Genomic DNA, 15,024 nt, shown 5'->3' with positions numbered 1-15,024 from the left:
ATGGGCGGTGAGTCCCGCGGGGGGCGGGGGGGGCTAGCATCCCGGCCGATTCCCCTCCTCCACCTCCCTTCACGGAGCCTCGGGACAGAAGAGATTATGGTGGAATGTGAAGATCCTTGGTATCTCCGGAGCTCTACCCAGAGACTGTGAATTTATGTGCTCCGTACAGGCTAGGTGTGGTCCCTTGGGTGCTGGCCTGGCAGGCAGCCCCGCAGCCCCCTTGGAGTGGGTGAGGCACACCACCGCTCCTTCTCACGTAACTGAACCGGGGGTGGGACTAGCGCCTCAGGGTCTGTAAGCTCACCTGCCAGCTCCTGCTTGTTTTGTTCCAGCCCCTGGGAATAAGCCGGAGCTGTATGAGGTGAGTATAGTGGAGGCCTGCCTGGCTAGCACTGGCCTACAGCAGACATCTGTGGCTCTCACCCTGCTGCCCTTGAGTGGCTAAATGGTGGTGCTAGCTGACAGGCCCACTCTTTCTAATAGGAAGTGAAGTTGTACAAGAATGCCCGGGAGCGGGAGAAGTAAGTCATGTGGCTGTGCCCCCCGCCCCCCATCCCCTGCCACATTTGTGTTGGGAGCCTCCGCCAGGGATGGGTACGAGGTGCCAATGTTTTTGCTGTAGCTGTGATCTGGGGCAGGAATTGGCCACCTCAGACACCAGAGACCTGGGCTTCCTGCCTTAGGGTTGTGGCCTGATGGACAGGTTATCTCAGGTATGACAACATGGCGGAGCTGTTTGCGGTGGTGAAGACCATGCAGGCACTGGAGAAGGCATACATCAAGGACTGCGTCACCCCCAACGAGTGAGTGAGCCCACTGGCCTGTAGCCTCTGGCAGGCACCTGCCCTTTAGAGTCTGGGGAATCAGCAGGAGCAGAGTCTGAGCCCAGGCTGCCTAGTGCTCTGGGGTGGGAAGTCCTACAGAAGTTGAGAAGTATCCAGTGTTAGAGGTGAGATGCAAATAGATATAGTCCTGGCTCTGTCTGGAGGCCCAGAGGGCCTGACTGATAGAAGATCAACCTCAAAAAGTGAGCTAGAGCATTGGGACATTCAGTCTGACTTGGTGCTGGCCCTGTGGCCCTTCCAGCTCTTATTCAGAGTTGTTATTTATTTATTGTGGGATTTGGGGGGTTATTTTGTTTTTGTCAGTCATTGGGGCTTAAATTCAGGTCCTGGATGCTGTCCCTGAGCTCTTCTTGCTCGAGGCTAGAGCTCTACCATTTTGAGCCTCAGGACCACTTCCAGGTTTCTGGTGGTTTATTGGAGGTTAAAAGTCTCAAGGATTTTCCTGCCAGGGCTGGCTTTGAACCCTGTTCTCTGATCTCAGCCTACATGGCCTGTCTGTCCCCAATCCCTCAGACCCCTATGAGAACTACTCCGAGTCTGGAATGGCTAAAGGAGCACAGGAGGAGGGGCACTCGGCTCGTCTCGGACCCATAGCAGCAGATCCCTGTCTCCCTAGGTACACGGCAGCCTGCTCCCGACTCCTGGTCCAGTACAAAGCTGCCTTCCGACAAGTGCAGGGCTCGGAAATCAACTCCATTGATGAATTCTGCCGCAAGTTCCGAGTGAGTGAGCAGGTCCCTCCATCCTGCAGGAAAGATGGAGTTGGATGTCAGCACGCCTACCAGGGGCTGGCCTTCAAGGCTCCGTACCCTTGTCTGCTCCCCTCAGCTGGACTGCCCGCTGGCCATGGAGCGGATCAAGGAGGACCGGCCCATTACCATCAAGGATGACAAGGGCAATCTCAACCGCTGCATCGCTGATGTGGTCTCGGTGCGCACACCCTACACAGGAGGACCGCATGTGGGCCTGGGGGGAGGAGTGCCAAGGAGCACCCGTGTGGGGACCCCCATAGCCGCATCCAGGGGGCTCTCCGAGGCCTGCCTGGCTTCCTGCAAACACCATGAGGGGACATGGACAGGACCTCCAAGCACCCCCAGTCCCCAAGTCCCCCCAGGCAGGCCACAGCCAGGAGTCCAGGCTTGGGAACTGGTGTGGAGGGAGGAAGGAGCAGGGATGGGAGGGGGGGGGTGATGGGTTCAGCCCTGGACCGAGCTCTGCAGGGACCTAGAGTTCCAGGGGTTTCCCCACCCAAGTGGTAGGAGAGCCCTCATGTCCACACTCCCGTAGCTGTTCATCACAATCATGGATAAGCTGCGTCTGGAGATCCGCGCCATGGACGAGGTACAGGACCGGGACTGGGGGAGGGGCCGGGTGGGGGGGCATGGATGAGGTACAGGACTGGGAGGGGGAGGGGTGGGCGGGAGGCAAAGGGCAGAGCGTGTGTCAGCCTGTGCCTACGGCTGCAGATTCAGCCGGACCTGCGAGAGCTAATGGAGACCATGCACCGGATGAGCCACTTGCCCCCAGATTTTGAGGGCCGCCAGACCGTCAGCCAGTGGTGAGTGATCTTCCTGGGCATGCAGAGTCATGGCTGGCATCGCTGCCCTGCGGCCCCACACCCACACATAACTGTGCCCCCAGGTTGCAGACCCTGAGCGGCATGTCTGCATCTGATGAACTGGGAGACTCTCAGGTGCGCCAGATGCTCTTTGACCTGGAGTCCGCCTACAACGCCTTCAACCGCTTCCTGCACACCTGACCTCCGGTGCCTCGTGTGCACGCGCGTGCGGACATTCAGAAGACAAACTTAGGAGATGGTCCTGGGTTCTTCTGCGCTCTTAGTTGCCCTGGATCTGTGTCGTTAGGACCTCACCCCCAGTGAAGATGTGTGACCCTCCTGCTGTGGCAGTAAAGATGTGGTGTGACCCTCCTGCCATGACAGCTCTCCTGTCCGCCCTCCTGGCTCTGAGTACTCAGTCCTGACCTCCTTCCCCCGGCCCTGTGGCCCGTCCGTGCACCGTCTGCCTCTCTACAGGCTCCAGCTGGCTGAGCGTGGGGAGGGCTGGGAAGGAGGCTGGGGCCGTATCTGCTATCCAGTTGGGCCGGGTGTAATGAATCTGGCAACCTCCCAGCTAGAGCTTGATGAACCCAGGCCACAGATGGGCTAGCAGCCTACGTGGCTCCTGGGCACCTTTATGTGTCAGACTCTGACCCTTCGCTAGGGCCAGGGACCGCAGTCCACATCTGATAGCCCTGGCCCTGCTGGCCTCAGAGCAGGGTGCAACAGGGTTTCATTGCTGCACCAGCTCTCCTGCCTGGAAACACCTTTTTTTTTTTTTAATGCTAGTCCTGGGGCTTGAGCTCAGGGCCCGGACTCTTGCCTCTGAGCTTCTTTTTTTCAATCTACCATTTAAGCCACAGCTTCACTTCTGGCTTTTTCTGAGTGGCTTATTGGCAATAAGAGTCTCATGGACTTCCCTGCCTGGGCTGGCTTCAAACCATGATCCTCAGATCTCAGCCTCCTGAGTAGTAGGATTATAGGTGTGAGCTACCAGCACCTAACCTTTTTCGTTTTGGTAGTCCTAAGGTCTTGTGCATGTTGTCGAACCACTTGACCACTAAGCTCTCTTCCCAACCTTTGGTTATTTGAGAGAGGGTCATAAAATGTAGCCGGGCTAGTTTTGTTGTTGTTTTTTGTTTTGGTCAGTTGTGGGGCTTGAACTCTGGGCCTGGGCGCTGTCCCTCAGCTCTTCAGCTCAAGGCTAGCGCTCTACTACTTAAGCCACAACGCCACTATCAGCTTTCTGGTGGTTTATTGGAAATTGGAAATAAGAGTCTCACAGACTTTTCTGCCTGGGCTGGCTTTGAACCACGATCCTCGGATCTCAGCCTCCTGAGTAGGTAGAAGTCTAGGCACCTGGCTAGTTTTGAGCTCATGCTCCTCCTGCCTGCATTGCTTGAGTGGGTAGCATCTAGAGCCACTTGTGTGCAGCAGTTGATGGTCAGAGAGTGTTGTTTTAATACACCTTTTATTGTGAAAGAATGTGAGACTTAACACCATAATCATTGTTAACACCATTGAGGGGCACTAAGCATGGATTCTTGGGGCCATGCCTGCCACTTAACCTCTACAAGTCTATCTTCCCAAGCTGGACCCCTGTACCACTAATACATTTAATGCTCCAGCCCTTGGTACCCACCATTCTGTTTTCCATCTCTGGGCTTATGGCTTTAGGCATGCCCAGCGGTCCTGTAAGTGCAATCATGCTATTTGCCATTCTGTAACTGACTTCTCATTCAGCATAATGTCTTCTCAGCTCATCCATACTGTAGCATGTGTCAGGCCTGATGATTGGGATGAGGCCTAGCTCAGTCAGGCTCCCTGCTTTGGAGCAGTGAGTAATGAAGCTATGCAGACTTCACAGCCCACAACCAGCCTACTTTTTGGCCCCTCACACTCCTCTGGGCCAGGGCAGGATGTACATCGCAGGTGTCCCAGCCTGAAGGCTCCAAGTTTGTGGTATGAAGTGGAAGAGGCACCTGACCCCAGGTCCCAGGATGGCCTCTCCCGTTGAGCCCACGCCCAAGGCTACAGGGCAGAATCCTCAGGCTCCCCGCCCTGAGGGGCCTGGCAGCCTTCTATGGTGGCTGGGGACGGTGCCTCCCTGCAGCCCAGCCCTCCAGAAAGCGCAGCCTGCCAGCTGGAGTGCTGCTTCTCAGTACTCTGACCTTTACCCCAGCCTGTTCCTGTCCCCAGAAGTTGAGATAAGGTCCAGGGGTCAAAGGCTGGATGAAACCAGCAGGGAGGGACAGCACTGGGATCCTCCCCCAACCCCTTCCTGCCCCCAGGAGCCTGCCAGGTGGTGGCAGGGCCCAGGCCTCTCTTCCCTTCCTGTTTTTCTGGGTTTTGGCTTTAGCGATTTCCTGGGGATTTTCCCTGGAGAGCTGGGGGTGGGGAGCGTGACACCGCAAGTTTTCCACACACACACCCCTTCCACCATCACCACCAGGTAGCCACAGCCCAGGGTTCTGGAAGAACCCCTTCCCCTCCCCAAGGCTGGCCACAGGGCTGAGGTGTTAGGGTCCTTAAATAAGAAGGGTGGGCGCAGGTCCTGCAGGTCTACACCTCCCAAATCCTGCCATAGTTGAGTGTCAAACACTTTCCTAGTAGGAATATGGGTGGCTCATGGCTGTAACTAACTGCTTAGGAAGCTGGGCTCTGAGAATTGGGTTCAAAGCCCCGATGGGTGGGAAAGTCTTCAAAAGCCACAAGTGGAGCAGTGGCACAAGTGGTAGAGAGCTAGCCTTGGACAAAAAGAGCTCAGGGACAGTGCCCAGGCCCTGAGTTCAAGTCCCAAGATCAGCACCAAAAAAGAAGGGGGAGAAGAAAGGACTGGGGCCCAGCTTTGAGGTGGTGCCATCCATGCGCCTCTGCTCTGGCCCCCCACTGAGGGCCAGCCTCCAGAGATCCAGGCCCAACAGGCCACCCACCCACCCAGGGTGAGGGGCCCAGCCCTGCCTCCAGGCCGCAGCTCCTGGCCCCCAGCTGCTAGGGAGGATCTGCCACTGGAATGGTTAACCCGGCACAGCCAGCAGCCAATCACAGGGCCCTGCAGGAAATACCTGGGAGAGGTCCCTGTGCTGGGGCCTGGCAGGTCAAACCCAGCCCCAGTCTGGACCTAGGCCGCAGACTCACCAAGTCTCCACCTAGGCTGGAGGCATGGCGGTGTTCCCAGGTCGGCTCACCCCAGGGCTCCTGCTATCAGTGCTGGTGGTAACCGCCGCTGTGGCTCAGCCTACCAGTCTGCTTCACCAGCTCACCTCAGGCCAGGGTGCTCTGGATCGAGAGGCACTGGGCAGCCTGTTAAATATGCTGGCGGACCGTGTGCACTGCACCGACGTGCCGTGTGGAAAGGTAACAGCCCCACCCGAGGAGTCCCCCAGCCCTTCCTGCCCGCTCCACCCTGCAGCCTGCCGGAAAGGCACCTGGGCAAACTCCAGGAGGCGGGCTGAGGCTGGTGGATGAGCTGCTGGGAGACCAGAGCCTGCCTTCCCTACCCAGCGCTGGGATGGACGCAGCTGCCCTGCCTGCCTCAGATAGCTCCACTGCTCCTGACTGTTGGAAGCCGCCCAGGATGGGTCCCCTGTGTGTGGGCTCCTAGTTGGACTAGTGGATCTAAGGACTGGGAGGGTTGGGCATGATGTGGGCTCCTAGTTGGACTAGTGGATCTAAGGACTGGGAGGGTTGGGCATGATGTGATGATGGGGTTCGTCCTCGCCAAGTCTGTTCCTTCTGTGGAGTGCCCACCCTAGCCCTTCTCCCCTGTCTGCCCACAGTGCCTGTCCGTGGAGGACGCCTTGGCCCTGGGCAGGCCTGACAAGCCAGGGCTAGTTCTGGAGTCCAAATACATTGGCCACCTCAGTGCTGCCGCGGCCCTCTACCTTAGCAACCCTGAGGGCACGTGTGTGGACATCTGGGCTGGCCGCCTGGCCTCCCAGGTTGACCATTTCCTGGGACAACTCGGGAGTCCTGACGCCATGACCCTAGGCCTGAACCAGCTGCTGCAGAAGTTGGAGACCCAGATTTCCATCCAGTCCCCTGGGGAGGAGGTGAGGGCAACGGGAGCCTGGGGGATCTCATCCAGGGGCTGCAGGGGTGACTGCTGGGAGGCTGGAACCACAGCTGGAAATTCACTTCTGAGTGGGGGAGGGGGATTGCTGGGAGAGGGGGTCAGGAGGGAAGAGTCGGGGTGAGGTCGGGGTATCTGGGGCAGGCCTTGATATGAGGCCAGCCCATGGTGTAGCCAAGCTAGGGTTCTGTGAAACCCAGCAAGTGTTCTCATGAGAGTGGTAGGCCCAGACCCAGAGAACAAGGCTTGCCAGGCTGCGTGAATCTGGATGGGGACCTTGGAGCTGAGGTGGGGCTGAGAGGCCGACCCCTCTCCAGACCTGTGTAGGTGTCCCTCAGCTGCTGGAGGAGGTGGAAGAAGCCGGAGCTCCTGGCAGCCCTGGCCCGGCCCTGGCCGCCCTGCTAGACCACGTCAGGAGCGGGTCTTGTTTCCAGCCCCTGCCCAGCCCTCGCAGCCTCCCGAGCCCTCAGTACTTTGTGGACTTTGTGTTCCGGCAGCATGGCGGCCAGACTCCCAACATCTCCCTAGCCGGTGAGACCTGCCAGGGAGAGAGCTCCCCGCCCCCCCCCCCCCCCATGCCCCCTGCAGGAGGGTCTGGAGCCTACAACAGCTCCCTCCCCTTCTTGCAGAGCTCCAGGTTCTGATGCAGCGCCTAGGGGTGGGCAGAGAGGACCTTAGCGACCACGATGACCACGACCACAGTGACCACCATGATCTGGGCAGGGGTGCCAATGAGGTGTCTCTTGAGACCCCCGGCAGCAGCTCCAGTGAGTGGGATAAGGTGAGCTGCTGTGAGGTCCTGGGGAGAGGAGATGGGGTCAGGTCCCGTGGATCTGCATGGAGGCCCCTGACCCCTGTTCTGACCTCCCAGGTGTGCCTGAGCGCCAGGGACCTGATGGCCGTGTATGGGTGGTCTGAGCAGGCCGGGGTGACCCCTCAGGCCTGGGCTCAGATGAGCCCTGCCCTGCTTCAGCAGCAGCTGAGTGGGGCCTGCGACCCCCAGCCCCGGTCCCCCGCCAAGGACCAGCTCAGCCAGGCCGAGAGTGAGTTCCCACTCTGCAGCTGTGCCCCCAGAATTCTGGCCTGGTGGAAACCGAGGCCCACCCGGGTAGGAGGGAGGGGCGGGTGGGGGAGAGCAGTGGGGCTTGAAGGCCGAGGGCCGGTTCAAGCCAGGCGGGCTCTAGCTCCTGCACCTGGCTTGGGCACGTCCCGGGAAGCCGGAGTTGAGTGCGGCCTCGCCTCCAGGGTATCTGTACGGCTCCCTTGCCACGCTGCTCATCTGTCTGTGCGCCGTGTTCGGCCTCCTGCTGTTGACCTGCTCGGGCTGCAGCACAGCCACCCACTACATCATGCAAGCCTTCCTGAGCCTGGCCGTGGGGGCCCTCACTGGGGACGCCCTTCTGCACCTGATCCCCAAGGTCTGTTCTCATCTACCACTTCCTCCCTTTCCCTCGCTGCCCGTCCCCTCTTCCCTGCTTTGGCCCCAGTGCACCCCTGATCCGTAGGTGCTGGGGCTGCACACCCACAGCGAGGAGCGTCACTCGCACGGGGAGGAGACGGGCCTTGGCTCACAGTCAACCTGGCGGCTGCTGGCTGTGCTCGGAGGCCTGTACCTCTTCTTCCTGTTTGAGAGCCTCTTCAACCTCCTGCTGCCCAGTGAACAGGTCGGGCTTGGGGGCCCAGGCAGGTGGGCAGAGTGTGTGTGTGTGTGTGTGGGGGGTTCAGGGGCCCTGATCTGCATCTCCACAGGACCCAGAGAAGAATGGGCCCTGCCGCCACGCTGGCCACAGCCACGGTGGCCACAGCCATGGAGTGTCCCTGCAGCTGGCGCCCAGGGAGCTGCAGCAACGCAAGCAGCCCCTCGCAGGCTCGCGAGCAGACCTGGTGAGCCGTGGTCCCGGCCTACGCAGAGCCCTCTGCCAGGACCCTCCTGGCGTCCTGGGCCAGGCCTGCACTCACTCTAGTTCCTTCCAGGTGACCGAGGAGGGTTCGGAACCACTGGGCCTGGAGCCCCAGACACTGAGCCAAGGTGAGTCTGGAGGGAGGCTGGGGAGGGCTGTGGGTCAGGGTTGGGGGGGGCAGGGTTAGGCCCCAGGCAGACACCCCGCCCCCACCACACCCACAGAGCTGAGGCTGCTGCCCTACATGATTACATTTGGGGATGCTGTGCACAACTTTGCGGACGGACTGGCCGTGGGCGCAGCCTTCGCGTCCTCCTGGAAGACCGGGCTGGCCACCTCCCTGGCCGTGTTCTGCCACGAGCTGCCCCACGAGCTGGGTGAGCACCTGGGAAAGCTGCCAGGGCAGGTGGGGCAGTCCTTGTGTGTGTGTGTGTGTGTGTGTGTGTGTGTCTCTGGGCACAGTCCTCCAAGTGTGTGTGTGTGTGTCTCTCTCTGGGCACAGTCCTCCAGGTGTGTGTGTGTGTGTGTGTGTGTGTGTGAATGTGCGTGGCTCTGGGCACTGTCCTCCAGGTGTGTGTGTGTGTGTGTGTGTGTGAATGTGCGTGGCTCTGGGCACAGTCCTCCAGGTATGTGTGTGTGTGTGTGTGTGTCTTTCTCTGGGCAGAGTCCTCCAGGTGTGTGTGTGTGTGTGTGTGTGTGTGTGTGTGTGTGAGTGTGTGAATGTGCGTGGCTCTGGGCACTGTCCTCCAGGTGTGTGTGTGTGTGTGTGTGTGTGTGTGTGAATGTGCGTGGCTCTGGGCACTGTCCTCCAGGTGTGTGTGTGAGTCCTGATGTGACACACCCCACCCCACCCGACTCCAGGAGACTTCGCGGCCCTGCTGCAGGCAGGGCTGACTGTGAAGCGCGCACTGCTGCTGAACCTGGGCTCTGCACTCACAGCCTTCGCCGGCCTGTACCTGGCCCTGGCCGTCGGGGTTGGCGAGGAGAGTGAGGCTTGGATCTTGGCGGTGGCCACCGGCCTCTTCCTCTACGTGGCGCTCAGTGACATGGTAGGCGCTGGCTGGGGGGGGGGGGGGGGGGGGGGCGGAGCTCCGTGGCGGCTGCTGAGCGGGGCCTCCTCTTCAGCTCCCAGCTGTGCTAAATGTGCGGGACCCGCGGCCCTGGCTCCTCTTCCTGCTGCACAACCTGGGCCTCCTGGGCGGCTGGACCATCCTGCTGCTGCTGTCCTTGTACGAGGAGAGCATCACCTTCTGATGCGCTGCTCTGGCCCCTGCCTCCCCTGGCCTGTGGCCAGAGAGTGTCCCCCTGCCCGTGTCCCATCTCTGACTCAATAAAGACTACCCTTGAAGTGCACCTGTGCTCCGCTTGCCTGGAAGGAAGGGTTCGTAGCATGGGTGCTGCCTCCTGCGGCCCTTCACTAGGAACTTACCAGCAGTCAGCTCTCTTCTCTGTGGTGGAGATCCCACCTGAAGAATGGCCAGAGGAAATGTCCAGGCTCCCGGTTGAAACCCATGTCACCAACACTGCGTACAGACCCGGCAGAGTGTGGCAACCAGTGGGCTCTCAGGCTTCGGCAGAGGCAGCCGTGTAGAGTCCTAGTGCTGAAGTCTGTGGGTCTGCCCTAACACAGCCTAGCTCACATTGGGTGCTTAAAACAACAGAAATGTGTGCTCTCACAGAACTCCAAAGCCAAGATGTCAGTGGAGGCTTGCTTGAAGAATGTCCCTAGGCCTGGGAAGGTGGCTCAGTGGTAGAGCGCTTGCCTTGCATGCATTAGGCCCTGGGTTCAATTCCCCAATACCACATAAGCAAAAAGAAAGAAAAAAAGCTGTGGCTCAAGTGGTAGAGCGCTAGCCTTGAGCTGAAGAGTTGAGGGACAGCGCCCACACCCAGAGTTTAGGCCCCACGACCGGACCCAAAAAAAAAGAAGGTCTCTACTGGGAACCAGTGGCTCACACTTGTCATCCTAGCTACTCAGGAGGCTGAGATCTGAGGATCACAGTTTGAAGCCAGCCTGGGCAGGAAAGTCCCCAAGAAACTCTTATCACTCATTAACTGCTCAAAAAGTGGAAGTGGCGCTGTGGCCCAAGTAGTAGAGCACTAGCCTTGAGCTGAAGAACTGAGGGACAGCACCCAGGCCCAAGTTCAAGCCCATGACTGACCCTCCCCAAAAGTCTAAAGTCCAGGGGAGAATCTGCCGTGAGCCTTTACTTGACATCTGGTGGCACGGGTGTTCGTTGGCATGTCACAACCTGACTTCAGCTTTTGCTTCCATCTTCATGACAACGCGCCCCCCCCCATCCCCCATTAAGGGTTGAAACAGAGTCTCTCCAGTGTTCTAGCCAGGGTCTTAAAATAAGATACGCAGTCCTGCTGGCTGGAGTGCAGGGACTACAGCACTGGCCACCGAAAACAGCTCATTAGCTTTTTGTTGAATACAATTCAGCCTATAACTCCCCTCATCCAAAATGCTCGGCAGAGCTCTAGCCATGCAGTGAACTCCTCGTGTAGCAGAAAGGAGGTAGTAGGAAAGAACGAAAGGATAAAGAGCCTATAGGTATCAGATCCAAAGTGTCATTCACTCAATACCACAGATGGAGCAGGGGACATTCACCTCGTGCTCCAGAGGTCCTCCTGTGACAGATGACGGGAGCCACGTGACCTGGGTGGGAAGGGTCACCTCTGAGGGCCCCTGGGCCTGAGGAAGCTCTTAGGACTGGAGCCAAATACTTGGACCAACTCCAGAAGACATGGATCCTTCAAGAACCTTCCCCACCACACGAGAGAGGTCTAGAATTTGCCAACTCCCTCCTAAACACAATTCATAATATAGAAATACAGGAAGGGCCTGAGCAGAGCACAGAAGGTAGAAGACTTGGACAACAGTATTTGTCCCCATCAGTGCCTGTTCACTTTTCTGTCCTTTGTTGTATTTCGGCCTAGGCAGGAAAGTCCATGAGACTCTTTTTTGTTTTGTTTTTGGTCAGTCGTGGGGCTTGAACTCTGGGCCTGGGCGCTGTCCCTCAGCTCTTCAGCTCAAGGCTAGCCACTCTACCACTTGAGTCAGAGCACCACTTTCAGCTTTTTCTGTTTATGTGGTTCTGAGGAATGGAACCCAAGGCTTCATACATGCAAGGCAAGCGCTGTTCACTAAGCCGCATCCCAAGCCTAGATCTATTTAAGGCTTATCTCCTATTGTTTCAGTTTTGGTAGGTCAAATGCAAAAAGTATAATTTATTTCTTCTAGATGCTCCATTTCATTTGAATATAGTTTTTCATAATATTTCCTCATGGGGCTGGGGAGGTGGCTCAAGTGGTAGAGCGCTAGCCCTGAGTTGAAGAGCTGAGAGCACCCAGGCCCAGAGTTCAGGCCTCACAAGGACAAAAATTAAAATTCCTCATGATTGTCTGGAATTTCACTGGTATTTGTTTTAATGTTCACCTTTTTGTCTCTAATTTTATTAATTTGTGTCTTTGTTCCTTTTCCTTTTGGCTGTATTGGCTAAAAGTTTATTTTTTGTCTCAATTTTGTTGAAAGTTAATTAAGTTTAATTTGTATCTATTTTTTTTTCCTTTGGTTCTGTGGCTTGCACTCTGGACCTGGGCGCTGTCCCTGAGCTATTTTTGCTCATAGTTAGTGCTCTACCACTTGAGTAACAGCACCACTCCCTGCATTTTCTGAGTAGTTTATTGGAGATGAGTCTCAAGCACTTTCTGCCCAAGCTGGCTTTGAACCACAATCTTCAGATCACAGCCTTCTAAGTAGTTACAGACTTAAGCTACCAATATCCAACTTGTCCCTAAACTTTTGTACTTAAGACTAGGGCTCAACCACTTTAGCCACAGTTCCATTTCCGGTTTTTTGTGGTTGTGATGGGAATCTGCATTGTTCTCATAACCCAAAGCTGCCTTCAGGCCCACTTGACACTCCCTGCCCTGGGCCTTTCTTGGAAATCCCCACCTTAAGCAATTAAAAACCTCACCCCTGATTGTACAAGACAAAGTAGCCCAGGCCCTGGTGGGGGGGAGCTGAGTTGACTTCCTTGTTGACTGTTTACTTAAACCTTGGATCCCCACCCACCTCTCCTCCAAACCCTCCCCTTTGCATTTCCCCCTTCACTCCCTATACCTCTGACCCTGCTCCAGGGTACTTGGTGCCCCTCTCAGTGATGAATAAAATCTGACCTATTGAGGTCTGCCTTTTTGCCCCCTTCTACTTGGGCTTTCCTAACAAATTGGAGGTAAAAATCCCATGGACTTTCCTGCCTGGCTAGCTTTGGATTGATATCCTCAGATCTCAGCCTCCTGAGTAGCTAGGATTACAAGCTTGAGCCACCAGTGCCAGCTTCCAGCTTAAATCTTTTTTTTTTTTTTTTGTCTGTAGGTCAGCCCTAGGGCTTGAACTCAGGACCCAAGTGCTGTGCTGTCCTAAGCTTTTTAGCTTAATGATAGTGCATTACCACTTGAAGCACATTTCTCCTTTCCTGCCTGGGCTGTCTTCAAACTCTGGTCTCAGATCTCAGCCTCCTGAGTAGCTAGGGTTACAAGCATGAGCTACTGGGGCCTGGCCTATCTAGTTTTCATTTCTCCCAATCTGCTAATATTCTTCCTTTTTCTTTTTTTCCGCCAGTCCTGGGGCTTGAACTTAGATCCTGGGCACTGTCCCTGAGCTTCTTTTGTTCAAGGTTAGTACTCTTGAAAGAGAATCGGAAACATCCATCCCAGGGGACCATGAGGAGGCAGGCAGGCAGGCAGAGGAGAAGGATAATTATAGGGATTATTAGAGGAGCCATATTTCCCCCAAGAGAGAGCACACGGCCTCTGCCACCATCCAGGTAGCAGGAGGGTCTGGGGGATAGGAAGTGAGGTAGATGGGAGTTCAGGTGGGTCTGGGTGGAGAGAGGGAGGGGCCACCTGTATGGAGGGAACACCAGGAATGGGAGTGGTCCCAGGTGTGTGTGGAGCTGAGGACCAAAGGTGAGCATAATACTAACAACTCTACCACTTTAGCTACAGTGATACTTCTGGCTTTTTCTGTGCAAGTGGTACTGAGGAATGGAACCCAGGGCTCCATGCATGCTAGGCAAGCGCTCTACCACTATGCCACATTCCCAGTCCTCTGCTAATTTTCAGTTTGGCTACTTCTTTTTTCTAGGAGCTTCAGGTGCATCATTATTTATTTGATATTCTGTCTTACTGATGTAAATACTCATAGCTATAAACTCTCCTCTTGGCACTGCCTTTACTGTAGCCCAGTGGTTCTGGTAGGTTGTTCAAGCGCCGACCCAGAAAGCCACTCAGACACACAGGAGAAAACATCAGCCTGGGATGACAGGTTAATTCTGGTGGGCGGGATAGAGTAGCAAACTGCTCTGCAGCCTTAGAGGTAGATATTGAAAGGATCCTCACAGGGGATCACGCACAGGCAGGCACAGGAGGAAGATTATTACAAGGTTGGGTTTTTTTTTTTGGGTCCGGTTGTGGGCGCTGTCCCTCAGCTCTTCAGCTCAAGGCTAGTGCTCTACCACTTGAGCCACAGCGCCACTTCCGGCTTTTTTTCCCCTGCTTATGTGGTACTGAGGAATGGAACCCAGGGCCTCATGCATGCTAGGCAAGCGCTCTACCACTGAGCCACCTTCCCAGCCCCTACAAGGTTTATTAGAGGAGCCCTATTTGCCCCGGAGAGAGAGCACTTGGCAGCCTCCACTATCTAGGTAGCAAGAGGGTCTGGGGGTAGGAAGTGAGGCAGATGGAGCTCAGGTGGGTCTGGGCTGGGGCAGGGGCCAGCCTACGGCGGGAACGCCAGGGCGGGGGAGCTGCGACGCGGGGCGCGGCGCTCACGGGGCAGGGGATCTCTGTGGTCACGACTGGACCCTGGAGATGGCGGCCGCCAGGGCAGGACATGCTATAGCTGGCTGCGGCCGCGCAGAGACGCTGCGTTCTGCATCTAGCACGTCGTCGAAAAACCAAGCCGTCTGTTTTCCTTTGTCGGTCGCGGGCCTGGGCGCTGTCCCGGAGCTCTCCAGCCGAGCCACAGCGCCGCGTCCTGCGCTTCCCGGCCCGGGCTGGCTCTGAGCCGCGGTCCCCAGATCTCGGCCTCCGGAGCAGCCAGGACGACAGCGGGAGCCGCCGGCGCGCGGCCGAAACCCGGTACCTCCTCCGGCTGTCACGGGCCGGGAGACGGCCGGGCGCCGAGGCGAGCCAGCGCGGGCCGAGCCTGCGGCCGGGCCTCCGCGGGCCCCCGGCCGGGCCCCCGGCCCAAGGCCCCCGTCGCGGCCGCACCGGCCGAAGCTACAGGCGCAGGAGCCCGGAACCCCAACGCTCGGCGGCTTCGGTCCCCGGCCGGGCCCAGTCCGCCGCGCTCCCAGTCTCCGGTCAGCCGCGATAGGCTGTCTGCGCAGGCGCAGGAGGCCGGACACTGGAACCCGGTTTCTCAGTACTGGTGCTCCGCCAGGCTGAGTCCGTCGCGCTCCCAGGCCCCCGCGTCAGCCGCTTAGCGCATGCGCAGTGGTTGGGAACTGGCGCCCATCGTCTTCGGCTTCGGTGCCCGGCCGGGCCGAGTCCGCTGCGGTTCCGGTCCCCGGGGTCGGCCTCAGCAGACGATTGGCGCAGGCGCAGGCGGCCGGAACTACGCGACTCGGCTTTGGT

The 15,024-nt window shown here is 57.6% G+C and overlaps 2 protein-coding genes and 1 long non-coding RNA gene across 4 annotated transcripts; 2 read left to right on the top strand and 1 right to left on the bottom strand.

Moving 5' to 3' along the window:
- Window positions 1–328: 328 nt before the first annotated feature.
- LOC138829627 (vacuolar protein sorting-associated protein 28 homolog) lies at window positions 329–2,786 on the top strand. The gene is made up of 8 exons (XM_070026063.1): window positions 329–361; window positions 484–521; window positions 684–803; window positions 1,462–1,567; window positions 1,674–1,775; window positions 2,133–2,186; window positions 2,312–2,403; window positions 2,487–2,786. Exons 3-8 carry the CDS (start codon window positions 724–726, stop codon window positions 2,602–2,604), a joined length of 552 nt encoding a protein of 183 aa, XP_069882164.1. The 5' UTR covers window positions 329–361; window positions 484–521; window positions 684–723; the 3' UTR covers window positions 2,605–2,786.
- On the bottom strand, window positions 1,239–5,678 carry LOC138829628 (uncharacterized). Its single transcript, XR_011372677.1, has 2 exons — window positions 5,542–5,678; window positions 1,239–1,590 (listed from the first exon to the last, which is right to left on the bottom strand). It is a non-coding gene; the product is annotated as an uncharacterized lncRNA (long non-coding RNA).
- On the top strand, window positions 5,495–9,729 carry LOC138829626 (zinc transporter ZIP4-like). 2 transcript variants are annotated; one of them, XM_070026062.1, is made up of 12 exons: window positions 5,495–5,760; window positions 6,183–6,455; window positions 6,793–7,006; window positions 7,105–7,256; window positions 7,347–7,518; window positions 7,721–7,893; window positions 7,981–8,139; window positions 8,225–8,359; window positions 8,450–8,504; window positions 8,601–8,753; window positions 9,316–9,425; window positions 9,502–9,729. In XM_070026062.1, exons 1-12 carry the CDS (start codon window positions 5,566–5,568, stop codon window positions 9,628–9,630), a joined length of 1,920 nt encoding a protein of 639 aa, XP_069882163.1. In that variant the 5' UTR covers window positions 5,495–5,565; the 3' UTR covers window positions 9,631–9,729. The 2 variants fall into 2 exon arrangements, with proteins under 2 accessions (XP_069882163.1, XP_069882162.1); XM_070026061.1 differs by having other exon boundaries at window positions 5,496–5,760; window positions 9,238–9,425.
- Window positions 9,730–15,024: the final 5,295 nt, after the last annotated feature.

Source organism: Dipodomys merriami, unplaced genomic scaffold (assembly GCF_024711535.1).
Source record: "Dipodomys merriami isolate MVZ:Mamm:240054 unplaced genomic scaffold, mDipMer1.0.p SCAF_174, whole genome shotgun sequence".
Taxonomy (NCBI): domain Eukaryota; kingdom Metazoa; phylum Chordata; class Mammalia; order Rodentia; family Heteromyidae; genus Dipodomys; species Dipodomys merriami.
The sequence above is the reverse complement of the archived record's forward strand: the minus strand, read 5'-3'. Positions and strand labels throughout refer to the sequence as shown.

Coding starts and splice junctions, on each gene's coding strand:
- LOC138829627 (XM_070026063.1), top strand. CDS start 724: ATGGCGGAGCTGTTTGCGGTGGTGAAGACCATGCAGGCACTGGAGAAG. Junction 804..1,461: donor GACTGCGTCACCCCCAACGA/GTGAGTGAGCCC, acceptor CTGTCTCCCTAG/GTACACGGCAGCCTGCTCCC. Junction 1,568..1,673: donor AATTCTGCCGCAAGTTCCGA/GTGAGTGAGCAG, acceptor TGCTCCCCTCAG/CTGGACTGCCCGCTGGCCAT.
- LOC138829626 (XM_070026061.1), top strand. CDS start 5,566: ATGGCGGTGTTCCCAGGTCGGCTCACCCCAGGGCTCCTGCTATCAGTG. Junction 5,761..6,182: donor CCGACGTGCCGTGTGGAAAG/GTAACAGCCCCA, acceptor GTCTGCCCACAG/TGCCTGTCCGTGGAGGACGC. Junction 7,257..7,346: donor GCTCCAGTGAGTGGGATAAG/GTGAGCTGCTGT, acceptor CTGACCTCCCAG/GTGTGCCTGAGCGCCAGGGA.